Source organism: Pelmatolapia mariae, linkage group LG1 (genome assembly GCF_036321145.2).
Source record: "Pelmatolapia mariae isolate MD_Pm_ZW linkage group LG1, Pm_UMD_F_2, whole genome shotgun sequence".
Lineage (NCBI taxonomy): Eukaryota > Metazoa > Chordata > Actinopteri > Cichliformes > Cichlidae > Pelmatolapia > Pelmatolapia mariae.
The window spans coordinates 29,782,482-29,799,184 of record NC_086227.1 but is presented as its reverse complement, the minus strand read 5'-3'; the positions used below and the strand labels follow the sequence as shown (position 1 = coordinate 29,799,184).

Genomic DNA, 16,703 nt, shown 5'->3' with positions numbered 1-16,703 from the left:
AATGCCTTGAATCACATTTCTAAAAGGTGAAATAAAAGCATAAAACACATATATGATGTATACATACAAGAAAATGTGTATGTGCTCATACACACATACACACAAAGTGCTCATCTAAAAATGAAAATTCAAACAATGAAATATTACATGACTCCAGCTGCTGGTGACGATCATGTGATACAACTGAAAGATCCAGAATAGCCATTAAAATGACCTGGAAGTAAAGTTGTTGGTCAACAAAAAATGAAATATTAAGTAACCTTTTTATGTCTTCATTTGCATTATAATGTAATGGACATAGTTACTAAAAACCTCTTTGAAAAATCTTATAAACAGGAGACTTCCGCCTGATCTAGTAAATGGAAACAATCCAAATGTATTTTGTTTGAGAATACAATTTCTCTGTGAGCAGAATGGTATGAGGACCTCAGGAGGTACGCACCCACTTTTTATTTACCATATAATCCTCTCTCTGGTGTGTATCTGCCAGTGCACTGACCACTGGCCCTCAGGCCCAGGGTTCACTGACCCTTCACCCCTGACCCCCTCAGCTGGCCAAACTCTAACCCTGGGACAGATGGATAACGGACTCTATGCTTTATCTCCTCCTGACCACACTCTCCTTCTCTCTGCCCTCACCATAGCCTTTCCTTTCACCTTTTAGTGCCCTTCCTCTCTTTTCCTTCATCATCCCTCTCCTGCTCTTGATTACCTGAATTCATAGATCCACTCAAGTCTTCACCTTTACTCCACCCTCTTATTTGCCTCTCCCTACACTTCTCCCCTCTTTGCAGAGCTCATATATTTTTACCCCCCACTTATTTTACAATTTAAATTTCTCTCTTAAATGCATAGTTACAAATGTGTTTCTTTTCCACAATGTTTTTTTTCCAAAGCACTGCTGTTCTCCCCTGCAGGTTAGATTTAGTGAAATATTAGAGTTTACATTAGAATATAGTAGAGACAGAAAACCATACATGACAGCACTGACAGACCACAGAAAGCTATTTCAGTCCAACCACGTGATAGCAAAAAAGTAAGACAGTAGTTATCTCATATTTGTAGTAGATTATTTCAAGTCATTGCTTATTTTGAGATTGCAAAGATTAAACTTGTGTTGTAATGCTTCAATCTCTCTCTCTTTATTCTAAATATATGTATATATTTGCACAAATATAAGCATAAGTGAGAAGAGAAAATAAATATTGATTGAATATTAATTGTAGCCCATAAATGCTTCAGAGGGACTTATACATCCTGATTGTACTTATTGTGGGAGTATTTCACAAATAAAATATGTTTAAGTCTTAGTCATGGAGGCTCCGTCTGCTTCCTTAAATTTCCCTTTTTTTATCCTGAAAAAAATATTTGATCTGCGTCTTAATAATACTGCAGTTTGTTCTCTCATCTGACTGTGGGTTAATATATGGGATCATTATAAACATTTATGCAGCGAAGGAGCTTCTCGTGCCAAAGGGGCTGACGCTCAGGCGGATCGAACCTTTCGATTGATACTGAAACAATTTGCATACTGATTCTCTTTCAGTGCGCACGGATCCATAACAACACCGGCCAGCTATTCAAATGCGTCTGCATCGAGAAAAGCACGGGGAGATGCACGGTATCGCTGCAGGAAAAGAGAGGCTTTGTACGGGGAGACGAATTTGCGACTGGAAACGAGGCGCATGCAGCGGCTAAGGATCTTTACCTCGGTCAGGATATGGGACTCGGGCAGCTCTGGAGAAAAACTGGAGGCTTGGAGAGCCGGATGAGGAGGAGGATGAGGGAGAGTAAGGGACGGGAAGGACATAGATGGAGGAGACGCGAGGATGCCAGCGCATCCTCAGCTTTTTGCAGCTCGCATGTTGGAGTTAAAGAGCTTATGTAAATTGATGTTGAGGCTCTGTCGTTCTGTGTGCTTCTGTAAGGCAGAGAGCTGGAAGGATGATAAAGATGCATGACAGAATAGGATCCTGCGGTAAAGTCTGGAACTACAGTGTGTGTGTGTGCGTTGGCCGTGAGTGTGCGTGTCTGTGTTTATGTGTGACGCAGAAGAAGAAGAAGAAGAAGAAGAAGAGTTTAAATGCACACATTCTAAGACTGGCACCCTGTTGAGAAGAGACGTGGAAAAAAAAAGAGTGCTTTCCGAATCTGACGCACACAAGCTGAGTGTTTCTCTGGCGCATATGCGCACAAACTTAAAGCAGCTGCGCCACATTTCAGTCTATAGTATCTACACAAGGGCATCACTAAAAATGGTCTTTTCCTAGTTAAATGTTGGTTTAACTGTACTTAAAATAATACAATTTCTGCACTGCGTGGCCAATATTACCGGCTTGCTTCATAATTAATTGAAACTGATTGAAATTCGTTTCTCAAATTTTCATGTTATCTAAAACATCAGAAAATAAGTCCCAATAGTTACGAGTTCGTGAGGCAATGTATCCACCAACACACGCATAAATATTTCAGAATTCAGATGTTTTTGGTTGCACGCACAGTTCGCATTAATTTGAATTTCTAAAGAGAAATTGATCATTTAGATGCGATGATAATGATGCACATGTAAAGATAGTTAAGCTGGCCAGCATGCTGTCAGATCTCTTATTGAAAAATATACCCACTCCTGTTGTTAGTGCATGGATAAAATGCATAGATTTTATCCAAATCTGACGCAGTGCTGCAGATATTAATAATAATAAAATCCTTAGTTATTAAACCCCAAATTATAAATGTTCTAAATCAGCAGATACATCTACATGAAGACAATAGTTTAGATTTTTGTTCAAATTGCAGTATATAGAAATATTTAGGACATAGTGTGCCAATGTGTATTCTGCAGCTTTGTATAGTCTGTTTACTCATGAGCTACTTGTATACGTGCTAACTGCGAATAATACAAGACACTATTTACAGGTTCGCTATTAGTACAGAAAACCATAATTAGGATCAACTAAAACAGTTAAAAGGAAAAGCTGAGAGATTGTGGCTACAAAAACACGGCAATAAGCAGGGGTTTTTTTACATTTATTTATTTCAGAGATTTGGAAGACGTTTTTCAATTTCCCTAAACTCGTTATTGTCGCCTCCAAAAGCCACACAGCCTGTTGTGTACGAGGTCATTTGGATTTGAAGCGCACATTTAGTGGGGCTGGTTTGGCTATCGTTGACACCGTTTTGTTGTCATAATTGGAGTCTTACCAAAGTTACAGGGAGTAATTGGGCGGCATATGGGCACCTTAATGTAAAGTGATGCCTTGTTAATTTCACATGAGTGCACGAATCAGAGCAAGTGACGCGGAATAACACAAGAGGCAGTTGAGTTACCCCTGAGCAAGGCAGCAGGTCCGGCATCTGCTGCTCGGCCATGATGGCATTTTTAATAATTAGGTGGGGAAATAAAAAGTAAATTCCTTAATCTGGGGTGAAATTTTAAACCATTTTACATCACAGCCCCAAGGCGTGTGTATTCCAAAATTCTGGTTATTGGGGTCGAAAGAAAAGAAAAAACTTTAAACAAAAACTTCTTAAAACGATCTTCAAAGATCTTTAAATCTTTAGATCGCTCTTTAGCTTCATTTCATCTAAGTTTACCATTTGCTACCAGGCTGTATTATGTTATTCATGTGACCTGTTTTTATTTTAATTATTATTTTTCTTTTCAACCTCAGAATAAAGCTGGCCTACTGCCTTAAACTAACGTAATTTCTACACTTTTAATACTATTTCAATTTTCCATAAGATGGCGTTTGTTTTTTCTTTTGTGTTCTTGTTTGTTTGTTTTTAAATAACCCGGTTGCTCATTTAAATAATCACATTATTCAAAGAGAAAATAATTACCGCCTGTCTAAAATCCCACAAATAAATTACGCAAAAAAAACGTATATTTTTAGGTTGGTTTATTATAACAAATCGTAGGCCTTAGCTGAGTCCCTCCAGGAATTATAATTTTATTCAGTATTGATTGGCGCGCTGTGGTGTGTTTTCAAGGCCTGTGCTTTAAATTTGCTCTAAAGGACAGCCATCAACGCTGCAATGCACATTTTCTTTTTAAAAAAGGGAGAAATCTGTTCATATATTTTCAGATATTTAGGCTTTAATATATTTCCCTCTGTTAAATTCCCGATTCAAATAAAAAAAAATCTAAATGTAGAGGAGGACCCATTTAAGGATCTCGGGATTTTAGAGGTGAAGCAGTAAAATTAATTCATGGGTTCAAACCCATAAAACAAAAGCGAAGTGATTTATTTTCGAAAGGATGATTCAGTTTCCGAATGTATGCGACGTTATATTGCAAAGGGTCAATGACCATACTGCTCAAAATCAAGTAGGCTCATTTATAAAAGTTAAGTTCCACCAGATGCCATTTAGCAAAGGCTTATTCTTAAACAAGCCGTAATTGTCATTTTGAGCATCTATAAAGCTTGCAACGCTGTGTCATTTTGCAGAGCTGCTGAAATATTGATCCACCGTCCTCTCTGCCAGACATTATATTGTTGCTGCTCGGATATGCTGCTGTGGGGCTTCATGGGAATTATGCCCCTGATTAATAATCAGTGTGAAACCTACATTTTGCACTTTCAGTGCCCATTCTCTGGACCAAGTTTTCCTTGGCGCACACTATTTCATAAGACTTGATCAATATAATATTTTTCCCTCCAACTCGCCGGTATTTCTTTATCCGCACATGTATGGATCTGTGGCACACTTTGGTCTCTGCTTCTGTTTCTTTTGTGCTAATTGAATTGAATTCCGCTTGAAATGTATCCTCTTTCAGAAGTGCTCAGAAAACCGTGTCCCTTATATTCTCTGCAAAGCAAATGTCACAGCCTCGTAAGGTTTGGCCTATCTCGGCACAATGGCCACAGAGAGCCAACACACATAAACACACAGCTCAGGTCGTGCAGACATGGCAGAAGCCTATCGATCCGTATGAGAATGTGTAGATGAGGTTTGCTTCCAAGTAAGGCCAAACCTTAGCCCTGCTGGATCTCGTTTGCTTGTGCGAGGAGAGCGCAGCAAAAATAAAAACAGACGCGAAAATATCAAAAGTTTCATTGGGAGAAATTGAGTTTTTAGTTTACAGAATAAATTGTATTTAAAATTTTGATCAAAATAAATTAGAATAAATTCTGCTTGAAATAAAACCAGATGCCTTAGTGTGGAATAAGTTGGTGCTATTGTTAAATTAACATAATTTTATTTAGTGTTTTTTGTTTTCCTGTAGTCAGCTCTATTTTCCTCCCTCCAAAGTCTATTATGTCCGCAGGTCTGCACGGTTGGACAGCCACACTTCGAGGAATTAGTGTCCTTTTGTCTCGACACACGTCACACACACGCCGTTGACATTGACTTCACATCAGAGGCAGTTTAACTTCTCTCTCTCTCTTTCTTTCTTTTCTTTTATTTAACTCGTTCAACCGAGCGCAGGGTCTATTGTGGGGGCCCTGACAGATGCGGGGCCCCTAGCAGGTCCATAACAGGGAAAAGTCTAAAAGGTTAATCTGTCCCCCCGCAGATGTTGGCTTTGGGAGTCTTGAAGCGTCACCTTTGACATGTCCCTCATTCAGCAGGGGGTCCAGAAGGACACTGACCGCTGCAAGCTGTCACCTCGGCCGGCTGAGGACGCCCTGCGCTACCGCTCTATTAGGCTAAACGGCCCTTGACGTGTAACTTAAATGTAAGCGGGGGCGGGCTCTTGTCAGGCTGCAGGTTTGAGGGGGTTGGACACTCATGCAAAGTGCACCACAACATCAACAACAACACAGGGACACGTAGTCATGTTACGTGTCAGCACGTGATTTCCATCGGTGGAACTGGATTGTACACATCTGCCGTGAATGCGCACGTGTGTGTATGCGTGTGTAAATTTGTGAGAAGTTTCTGCAAATAAAAAACAAATGTTCTTAATTGACTAAATAACATGTGGGTGTTGTATTTTTATTATCACCGTTTAATGGCCATACTATATCCTCAAATAGTTCTAAAGCACAAGGATTAAATATGCCCCACACACACTCACACATGCACACTCATGCACACATGCTGGGCTTGGTTCGTTAAGCCTAATAGTTGGACAATAGACACATCTGCTCATCTTTTTCTATCAAAAGAGAAGGTACTACGGTCTTCTTCGTTTGGTTAAACCGCCACATATTTGGCACGGTTGTGGGGGCGGGTTGGGGCAGCTGACTAATAATGATAAAAGAATGGATGTATTTGATGGTTATGAATATATACAGGCTGTGACTTTATTGACAGCCTTTTAGGGAACAATTAACTCATCCTGCTTTGATTTCTGTGGCGACCGTTTCTGCTTCGTCGAAAGGAATTAAGTGTCGTTGTTGTTTTGTTTGGGAGTTTTGGAGGTTTTGGATCCCAGACTCACCGGTTAAAAATCAACTCCATATGAACCCGGAAGTTTACTTCATTTGCGGTTAATAGTTTAAGGAGGACTGAAGGTGGAGCCTCATTACAGCCTTAATGAATTTAACATTTTCTAAATAAGAGCTGATAATTAACGATATAGCTGTGTACTCAGTCAGCATCCATGAGCAGATTTCGTAGGGCTTTAATGTGAGCTCTCTCTATTAGCATTATTAGCATTTGCAGCAAAAGCTAAAGGGTCCTGAATATTTCTAATAGCTGTGAGCAGCTTTTCATACCATCCTTCCTTAATAAGGTACCTGACGTCAGAGAATGGGGAGGTGTGTGCCTGAAAGAGACAGAGAGAGAGAGAGACAGAAAGGGAGAGAGAGAATACGAGGGGAGATGGGTGTCCCCTTTGCGCATGTGTAGACAGTGAGCTGTGCTGCGGTGGAACAGGGGCTGGAGACACACTGCTAGAGAGATGGCGCGGCACCCGACCGGAGCGCAAGGACAGCTGGTTGGTGGTGGGGGGGCTTGAATTATAAAGAGAATCAGAAAATTAAGAGAGTAATTATTTAAAAAATATATCAAGCAAAGGGGGATTCGGAAGAGGACTTTTCATTCTGCAAAACAGCGTGCGAGGTAGGGGAATAATGAAATAGGTGAACGTAAGGACAGAGAAGAGGCAATAGCAAAGGAGGCTACTGCAAGAAAAAAACAACAACAAAAGAAATTTGAACTTTTACTGGACGTGAGGACTTCTGGACATCAGCTAACTGCGGTAGGTCAGATAGATGGTTTGTCCACAGCGCTGCCCGGATCATGAACGCACAGCTGTCGATGGAGAATATTGGCGACCTGCACGGAGTGAGCCATGAGTCCGTGTCCGGTCACGGAGAGCTGCTTAGTGGCCACAGTCCACATTCCCGTCCGAGCCCCAGGGGTTTAAGCCACCGTGCTATGGGCATGGCGACCCTGCTCGACACCGGAGACTATCACCCCAGCCACTCTGGACACCTGCATCCAGCCATCAGCATGTGTGAAGCCCCCCCTGGCATGAGCGCGAGCAGCACTTACACTACCCTAACCCCTCTGCAGCCCTTACCCCCCATCTCCACCGTGTCCGACAAGTTTCCTCCCCATCATCACCACCACCACCATCCACATCATCCTCACCCGCACCCGCACCAGAGGATCCCCGGAAATGTCAGCGGCAGTTTCACGCTGATGCGAGAGGACCGGAGTCTGGCGCCTATGAACAGTCTGTATCCCGCATATCATCACAAGGATCCGTGCATGGGCCAGAGCCTCTCCCCGTTATCCGGTTCCGGTCTGGCCAGCATACACACGTCCCAGGCCGGCATCCCCCCCTACGCTCATCCTGGTGCTGCTATGCCTGGTGAGAAGATGCTCACCCCGAGCGGGTTCGAGGCTCACCATCCGGCCATGCTCAGCAGACATGCGGAGCAGCACATGAGCTCCTCAGCTGGCATGGTACAAATCAACGGCCTCCATCACCATCCACACGCCCACCTTGGCGCGCAGGGCCACGGCCAAGTGCTGGGGAACAGCCGGGAGCAGGCCTCCGGGCCCGGACAGCAAGGGGGCGGCGGTGGAGGGGGTGGTGTTTCTGGGGGACAGATGGAGGAGGTGAATACCAAAGAGGTGGCGCAGAGGATCACCACAGAGCTGAAGCGCTACAGCATCCCTCAGGCCATCTTTGCCCAGCGGGTCCTGTGCAGGTCCCAAGGGACCCTGTCCGACTTGCTGCGAAACCCCAAACCGTGGTCCAAGCTTAAGTCCGGCAGAGAGACCTTCCGCCGCATGTGGAAATGGCTGCAGGAGCCTGAGTTCCAACGCATGAGTGCGCTCAGGCTCGCAGGTGAGCGAAGCCTCGGTAAAGCCCCATTTTTGCTTTCATCTTTTCATTGATTCCCAAAGAAAAATAAACGATCGGCAAATGGCTGTAATTCGGCACAGAAGGTCACTGGCGCTGAATGTTATCTTGTGCTGAGCAATGGAGAGAGGAATTGAAACTGGGCTTGTAGTTTGTTTTTTTTTATACTGGAAAAAAAATATAGCAAACTAACTGTAAGACATTCAAATTCACATAAGAGTCACATTCAGGACTGGCGTTTCCTCTGTGCTGGATAGGTCTTTAAAAGATATGTATAACTTGTAATCTCTCTACTTGCCTCCAGATGCTGGAAGTCAAATGATATCAGATTTAGGAAGAAATCGGAAAAGAAAAGTTGGCTCTGGTTACTATAGATATGGCCTTATATATTTTTTAAACGTAGATTTATGTTGAGTGGTTAAATTCAACATACAGTCAGATAAACAACAGGATGAATTACAGCCGAAAACAAACTTCACTGAGCTGAAGACCGTGCAGAGACTGGCCTGACATCAATACGCATCCCTTTTCTGTCTCTACACTGATTTTGGGGCTTGTGTGGAACAAGTACTCATGTCATTTTACCTCAAAATATCGACCGCTGGACTGCGTGCGTAAACTGATCCTTCTCCCAGAAATCGTTAGGAACGTGTTTATTTTGGTGTAGATGCAACCGATCAGCTCCTTTTTTTGGAGTTGCCCTTGATGTAAACACAGAGTGTGTGTGTGCACGTGTTCCTGGGCGTTTGTCATAAACCGAATCAAAGCGACGCCGGAGTCATGCATTATTTAGTTGGTGTAAAGACGTTTGGAGCTCTCTTTGGCAAAATTAGAGACTTCAGTTCCTTAGCAGAAAAGAACTGAAAAGAGCACGTGTTCGCATTTAGCTGGTGAACAAACCCTGACTTGATTGAGGTTTCTCTAATTAACTGGTAGACCTCTGTATTAATTTGTCCCTGTGGTACGCACGAGTCAATTAAGGCGCCCAGCGAGGCCCAAATAGCACGTGCGCGTTCACATAGACCCAATAGATTTGTTTTTTTACGTTTATAGGCCCGATCAATGACCTACAAATGGGGCTTTTGTGCTTTTTGAAAAGTGAGGCTACACGGTGGAAAGTGCGCGCTTTTGTGCACGTGTATGCTCGCGCGTGTGCACACCAGTGTAATCACAATTGATTATTTTTCAGTTTTCCCATCTGCTGCTACTGATGTGTGTGTGTGTGTGTGTGTGTGTGTGTGTGTGTGTGTGTGTGTGTGTGTGTGTGATGAGATTTTATCAGTGGAAAATGAGTAAAACACACACGCGCGCACACATATTTGAAGCACACACATATTTGATATTGCATTTGCATCATTTTATAATTAGTGGAATGAGCATATAATTAAAACTAAACTCAGACCAGCAGCATATTGACTTGTATCGTTAAAGCTCTGATTTTATTTTTCAGAGAAATGGATATTCATACAGTGCAGGGAAAATGTAACAGGCCTGCTTCGGTTATTGTTGTATTTTTCTTTGTCGATGTTACCTAACTTAAAAAAAACATATTTAAACTGTATAAACTCTTGTTTTTGTTGATTTTTTTTTATTTTTTATTTTGTGGGGGATGGCCAAAAAAGTACCAAAATATCAATTGCGAGTTTTATTTAGAAAATGTCAGATACAGAAGATGGATAATGGAGAAAGAGGGGAAAAATAGAGTTAAAAATTAAATAAAATCAGAATAAAATAGTCTGAGCGCCATTTTATTGATCCGTTCGTTCCTGTGTGAACTGGATATGTGATCTTGTGCTGAGGTAGATTTGATCTGTTCATTGATTTTAGGCTTCTGAAATTAATCTTGGGCCTTCTCTCGTTTTCCCACGTATTCAATTACCCATCTGAATATTTGTCTGTGTAGAATGGAATAGAATAAAATAGAATACAATGGAATATAAAAGTGAGGAGAGAACCCACTCCAGACAGCGCATCAGTTAGGAATTCATTACAACTTTTTTTTTTTTTTTTGTGGAAAGAAGCTGTGATTGCATAGACCTTTCTTGATGTTGGTTTTGTTTTATTTTTTTCTTTTTATTATTCTTGGTGAATAATTATCTACTTCCACTTAATCGGGATGTAGATTCTTGAAATAAATACACACTGGACTAAATCTTCGCTACGTTTTCAGCTCAGATGTCTGTTTGTTGTTCTCTGTACGGTTATGAAACGCGGGGCTTTCGTCACATCGTGTCAGTACACGCTATGTGTGCAGTCTGTTTCAGTGTGTGGAGTTATCTCGTGTTTGTAATGATTAGCCGGGAGCAGCAGCGGTGTGTGTGTGTGTGTGTGTGTGTGTGTGTGTGTGTGTGTGTGTGTGTGTGTGTGTGTGTGTGTGTGTGTGTGTGTGTGTGTGTGTGATTAGCCCGATAACGAGGCCGTTGTTATGTTCCCATCGGTCCTGGGAAAGCTCCCTGTCTTCGCGGGCCTCCCGTGCCGGGGTCGGGCTCCTCTGTGTTGGCTCCTGCTGTCTGAGTGGCCTTCACTCGTGCTGATTTATTGCAACCCTTACACGAGGAGCTCCGGCCCTCTGTTAATATTTACCAGTACTGGAGACACCGGGCTGCTCATGCTCACAATTATAGGCCCACTCCACTTTATGGTCATGCCAACAGGCCGCTTCGCTGTACTTTAGCACATGCTGAAGAAAGTGCTTGAAATTAGAAATCATGTATCATGTGAGATCTCGGCGGGGGGGGGCGGGGGGCAGGTCCTCTTTTGATTTTATAATTCTAATCGTTTTTAAAGTATCGCGTAGTGTTGCTTAAGCTTTCATTTGGAGATAGTACATCAAAACTAAGAACAACAAGAGGAATAAAGTAGAGTTTAACGACAATATGTAGTGTTTTACTACAAGGGGAAGTCATTTTATTAGTTTATTAGTGTAGGGAAACACTTACTGTACTTGTTCTCCTCTACATATCCTTTTTTCTTTTTCTTTTTTTTTCAAAAAAGGTGTCTAAATTTGGCTTATCGAAGTTTTCTGTTTTCAGCACGTTGTCTCGGGTTGACTCATGAAATGCGTTTGTTTACTCCGTGCACTTTGCAAAATTAATCGGTGCTGGTCGGAGAATTGTTTTGTGGTTGTGATGTGTTGTTCATTAATTTCCCCAGTGAGCCCATATTTGGTCTCACCTTAGCAGCCCGCGTCTGCCCCCTCCTGGTCTCACCTCACTCTCTGTTTAAATGACTGGAGCTTGGGGTGTTAATAAAAAAACTGTAGCCATGTAGCAAAGAGTTCAGATTAACTGAAGTTTGACTTTTTATCAGATGGATTCCCAAGTTTTTGTTTTTCCAGTATAAAATCATCTCCAAGCCATTTTCTTTATTTATCTACGTCACCTGCGGGTTACATTGCTTTCAGCACCGTGGACAGCGCTCATTGTTCTGGCATGCTTCCTGCTGATTGCTCTTCTTCTGGACCCACGAAACCTTTGGTGCCTGAATCAAAAGAGGGTCTGTGTGGATCTATGAGTCTAATTTTGCTATTATATCCCATGTACCTTTTAAAAAATCTGAAATGAGGAGTTTTGAACAAAAATAGCACTAGTTCCAGCGATCAGGCTGTGTGATTCTTTCAGAGTAAATGATGCAAAAACCGTAATAGAAATGTGTCTGTGAAAAATGTGGTGTTGATAAAACCTTTCAATTACCAGTTCTACTGGTTTAGTATCCAAAAATGTGAAATATGAAATAGTATCCAAAAATTTGCTTAGACCAGCAAAGACAGTTTACTTGATTTCACCAAACTCAAACCACACACAAGCTACATCAAACATAAGGAAGCTTTCAAAACAGGCTGTGCATCGTTTACATTGAAGGCCAATATTTTATTAGACCTAGCATGAAACACAACAAAAATATATGTTTCTTGGAATTATAGGAAATTAAAGAGATATGCAAATAAGAACTTGTGTATAATTTGGTTCTTGATACAACTGAATATTCTTCATGTTGGCATTACTAAAAACAAATTTCAACTGCATGTGTATCCATAGGACCTGAAAAGTCCATATCAGAATAGATCCAAATTGACTTCTGTATAACATTACACAGTAAAGAGGCTTGGATTGGCTTTAGATAATCACATTAGTTTAGCACATTTAGTCCCTAGAGGATTAAGTACCCCTGACCCCAATCCTATGTTATCAGAATATGTAATTTTCATATTTTGAACAGGTCTAAGGTCTTGACAATCAGGATACAAAAGGGAAAAATACAAATTGTCACATACAAAAACTCTGTTTTACTTTTTATGAAGATAAAACAATATTTTAGCATTAGAATTACTTGTGATCATCACCGAGGACTTTGCAGAGCTAGAGTGGAAACCTACAACCTGCCTCCTTCAGCCTAATATTGTGGAAAAGAACCAATTCATGGTTCAGGCCACACTCTTTACTCAGGACTTTTTAAAATCCCAGGATAAATTGTGATTCTCGTTTTTCTGTCTTCTGCCCTCTCTCACAAATCCCCTCTCTCTTTCTGTATGTCTCTTTGCTGAAATCTCCACAGCATGTAAGCGTAAGGAACAGGACCACGGCAGAAGCGAGCGGGGAAATGTGACCAAGAAGCCCCGGCTTGTGTTCACAGATGTGCAGCGGCGGACACTCCATGCCATCTTCAAAGAGAACAAGCGTCCATCCAAAGAGCTGCAACTCACCATTGCTCAGCAGCTGGGCCTCGAGCTGGCTACAGTCAGCAACTTCTTTATGAACGCACGCCGCCGGAGCCTAGATAAGTGGGTGGATGACGGCTCTGGTCACTCAGCCAACTCTGGCCCCAACGCCTGCACCAAAGCCTGAAGAAGGACTGATTTGACCAACTCATGGACTGACTCAACCTCGGTGGAAAAGCTTTAAAACTTAAGACAAACAAAGAAAACTTAAAAAAGACCTTGAAGCAACGTTTTGCCCTTAAACCTGTACTATATTGATATTTATAGTATCCAAAGATGAAAAAACAAACCAAAGACTTCTCCTTTGACCTGCTTTACAATGTTTGTTTTAGCAACACATTTATGTGTAACATACTGCAAAAAGACTATAGTTTTACTCCCCCTCACACACACACTCGCTGTCACTGGTCTCTAGCTTTATTACACCCTCCCCTCACCTCCCCACCCAGTATGAATCTATCATTCGCCACTGTTATCTTTAATCTGATTGGTTGGTTTTGATGATGGGTCCCTAAACAGAGGTTTAATCAGCCTCTTGACAGTCTGATCTGCAGTTGTCCACGGCCTCGAAAACAGCCAGAATGTGGAGCTCCAGTGGGATTGGTCAATCAACTTTAAAGAAAAAAAATCCCCCAGGAGAGACTGGATTGTTGTGCAACCTTGTTCGGATCAGTGGAGCGGACTGTCTGACTGTTTGTCCAACTGTCTGTCTTTCTATCAAGCATTCCAGACAGACAGGGAAATGTCCATGCGTAGACTGCTAACCCTAAAACCAAAAGGTCCAACCCTAAACCAAACCAAATAGAAAAAAATGCCTAACATCAACCCACATGGTAGTGCTTTCTTCCAACATGCTGAGGCATTGAATAATTCAAAAAAGAAAAACCAAAGCCTTCTACACCTTGAAGCCTCTTTTGCAGTTTAGAAATCAAACCACTTAAGAACATCCTATGAAGTAATTTGACCAAAGAATATATTTTGTAGTTGATAAAAGTATTTTTTACCTGTTTTCCTCCCTTACCTCCTGAGACAGACTGTTAGTGTGCTCCACGAAGAAGAAAATCATACTTCTCCTTCTCCACAGAACATTTTGAGTCATTTTTAAATATTTGCTCCCTGCAAACAGAAATACTCTATGGTATAACCCTAAAAATTAACTATTGATATTTGCCTTATAGATGCCTTCTTGGAAAGAAATAGACTATACCACTTTTAACTTCGCAGACACTCTCCTGAATTATGATCATTGTACTCAATGTTAAGGTTAGTCATTACAGCTACATCTAATCCTTCTAATCTGCTTAGCTTAGCAGGTTTAGTTCTACACTATGTGTTCAAAATCCAGCACCTGTCAAAGACAAATCTCTTCAGTTTTCTATGTAAAACACAAGCTACTGGATCTATGTGTGGTTTTGACACTGTGTGAGGGAGAGTGTCAAAACCACAGTGCCTCTGGTGGTGCTTTTTAATAAGCACTTCATATGTATTTGATTTTATCTCCTCATCAAAGATGTTGGGCGGAGGAGATGATATCAATGATCAAATCACTTTCAGGCGCTTACACAGCAATGTCAGCTTGTCACCTGAATACGAAAGCACCCCCGCTCCCTGCCTGCTGCCAATCCACCCTGCACTTCCTCCCCTCCCTGCCTCCGCTCTCCTAGTAAGCTATGCATTTCAGCACTAGGAGGAAAGCACTACACAGGGCTGGCCCAGGGCAGCATAGCATTAGATATATTACGCTGGCCCCTTGCCGTCATCCTCTTCATGGCCAGGGTTAGCAGCTCTACATTTATCAGAACAAGCGCTGAAGGAGAGGCAGGAGAGAGCTGCTTTTTCTTTATCTCTGAGAGAAAAACCAAAAAGACGACAAGAAACCAAAAAAATGTGTCAAGACCTGCTGATGTTTTATAGTGTGAACCAAAGATGCTACCTCACTCAAGTTCCATATGTGATTTTTATCACTTTGATGATACCAAAGATAACCAAAGATTTTTTCTCATTGCACGGCCTCTATGAGTGGTGTTCAAAGATGTGATGTATGTGTCCCCTCCCCCCTATCTCCTGTCTCTTTTTCCCTTCTCCTCCTCTTTCTCCCCCTCCCACCTGCACTCAACCCATGCACCCCCGCTATGCGTGCTCTTGCTTCATCTGTGCTCTGATTACAGCTCCATAGACAGTCATACTGATGTAGCTATAGGCAGATGTGCTGAACTAGCCTTAGATACACACAATCAGCCATGCTGGTGCCTGTGGGGTACAACTACCATATTAGTAATGTGATCAGTGGTTGTTCATAACAGAAACACATTACTGTCTACCACTTTGTTGACAGAAAAGGCTTTTAGTTTGGTTCATTAATGATTTTAAATTTGCATCTGAAGCCTTACCCCACCAGAGCTCTCAGTGTTGCAGCTTTATTTCCACCTGGCCTGCCTGTTAGTGTGTATCTATAGACTGATAATATTGATCCAACAAATAGGTCAGACATCTTCACCTTACAACAGGCAGACAACCTGACATAGCCATGGGCAGAGTTGATGACTCAACTATAGGCAGACATGTTCCTGAAAGTAGAAGCAGACGTGTTGCAATCTTTCTAAAACTCCCAGGACGAGTGCCTTGCTTGAACCAAAGTGTTAAACCGCTGTTGACCTCTCACCTTTGACTCTGTGAATACCTCAGCCTGTAGAAGGGCCACTACTGAAGAAACAATGAGAAGATTTTTTTCTTTAATCACACCGTGGTGCTTTCGCCAGCGCAACCATGCAATGAAAACATACCAAAGGAATTTTTGTTGTCCACTTCTACAGTTTAAACCAAAGGTCTTTGTTTATCCTCTCCCCTGCCCGCCCTTCATCCCTCCATCCCTCTTTCCCTTAACCTTGCCTGTCTCTCTGCTGTGTGTAGGAAGGTCCAGCACTCTGGCCGTGCATGTCTTTACCAATGTGTCTGAATACCTCATAGTAATAATTCCTTTGAGTTCTGCATTGAGACGTCTATCTGTGAGTTAGGCAGAACTCCACTTGTGTGGTAATTGTTATTGTTACTTCAAAAAGCTGTATGATTATCTATTTTGAAGTTGCTGTTTTTTGTTCTGTTTTGTTTTTTGGCAGAAGTGCTCTGTTTCAAGACATGGAGGACAAGTTTCAGGGTTGATGTAGGAAACTTTTGGGATGGAGGGAGAAGCGTATTTTTTATCGGACACTGGGTTATGCCAATATTATGATGGTAGACTATTGCTTTTACAGGGTAAAACCAACTGCTGTGATATTGTGTTCATATTTTCCCTTTTCTATACTTCTGTGTTGTGATTTTAATTTAATTGCATTTTTGTATTGGTTAACCACTACTTTAATTTATGCATTTGTAGAAACTCTAGATTTGTATATAGTAGGTTTTTGGAAAAAAGAAAAGAAACAAAAAAGACCATTTATGTTACAGCCTTATTTCCCATGCTTAGATATAACAAAGGAGTAGTTTTTATTCTTCTTCAGCTAAATCCTAGCCGGCATTTCAATGTGTGTTTTAAACACTGCCAGAAACCAAGACAGTTGATTTGCCAATGCAGACAAAGTTATACAGGAGCTACTTTGTTGAACAGTTGGCAAAAAGCAGTGTGTACGTGTGTGTGTTTTTCTATTCTTTTGACTTTTTAAAAACACTTATTTTATGGGTATTACTGCACATCCAAAGATTTTTAAAACAAACCAAAAATTG

General features: G+C 41.7%; 1 protein-coding gene across 2 annotated transcripts; it reads left to right on the top strand.

The window, feature by feature from the left end:
- The first annotated feature begins 7,191 nt into the window (after positions 1-7,191).
- Positions 7,192-13,110, top strand: onecut1 (one cut homeobox 1). 2 transcript variants are annotated; one of them, XM_063464971.1, is made up of 2 exons: positions 7,192-8,251; positions 12,821-13,110. In XM_063464971.1, exons 1-2 carry the CDS (start codon positions 7,192-7,194, stop codon positions 13,108-13,110), a joined length of 1,350 nt encoding a protein of 449 aa, XP_063321041.1. The 2 variants fall into 2 exon arrangements, with proteins under 2 accessions (XP_063321041.1, XP_063320967.1); XM_063464897.1 differs by having other exon boundaries at positions 7,192-8,266.
- The last annotated feature ends 3,593 nt before the right edge of the window (positions 13,111-16,703 follow it).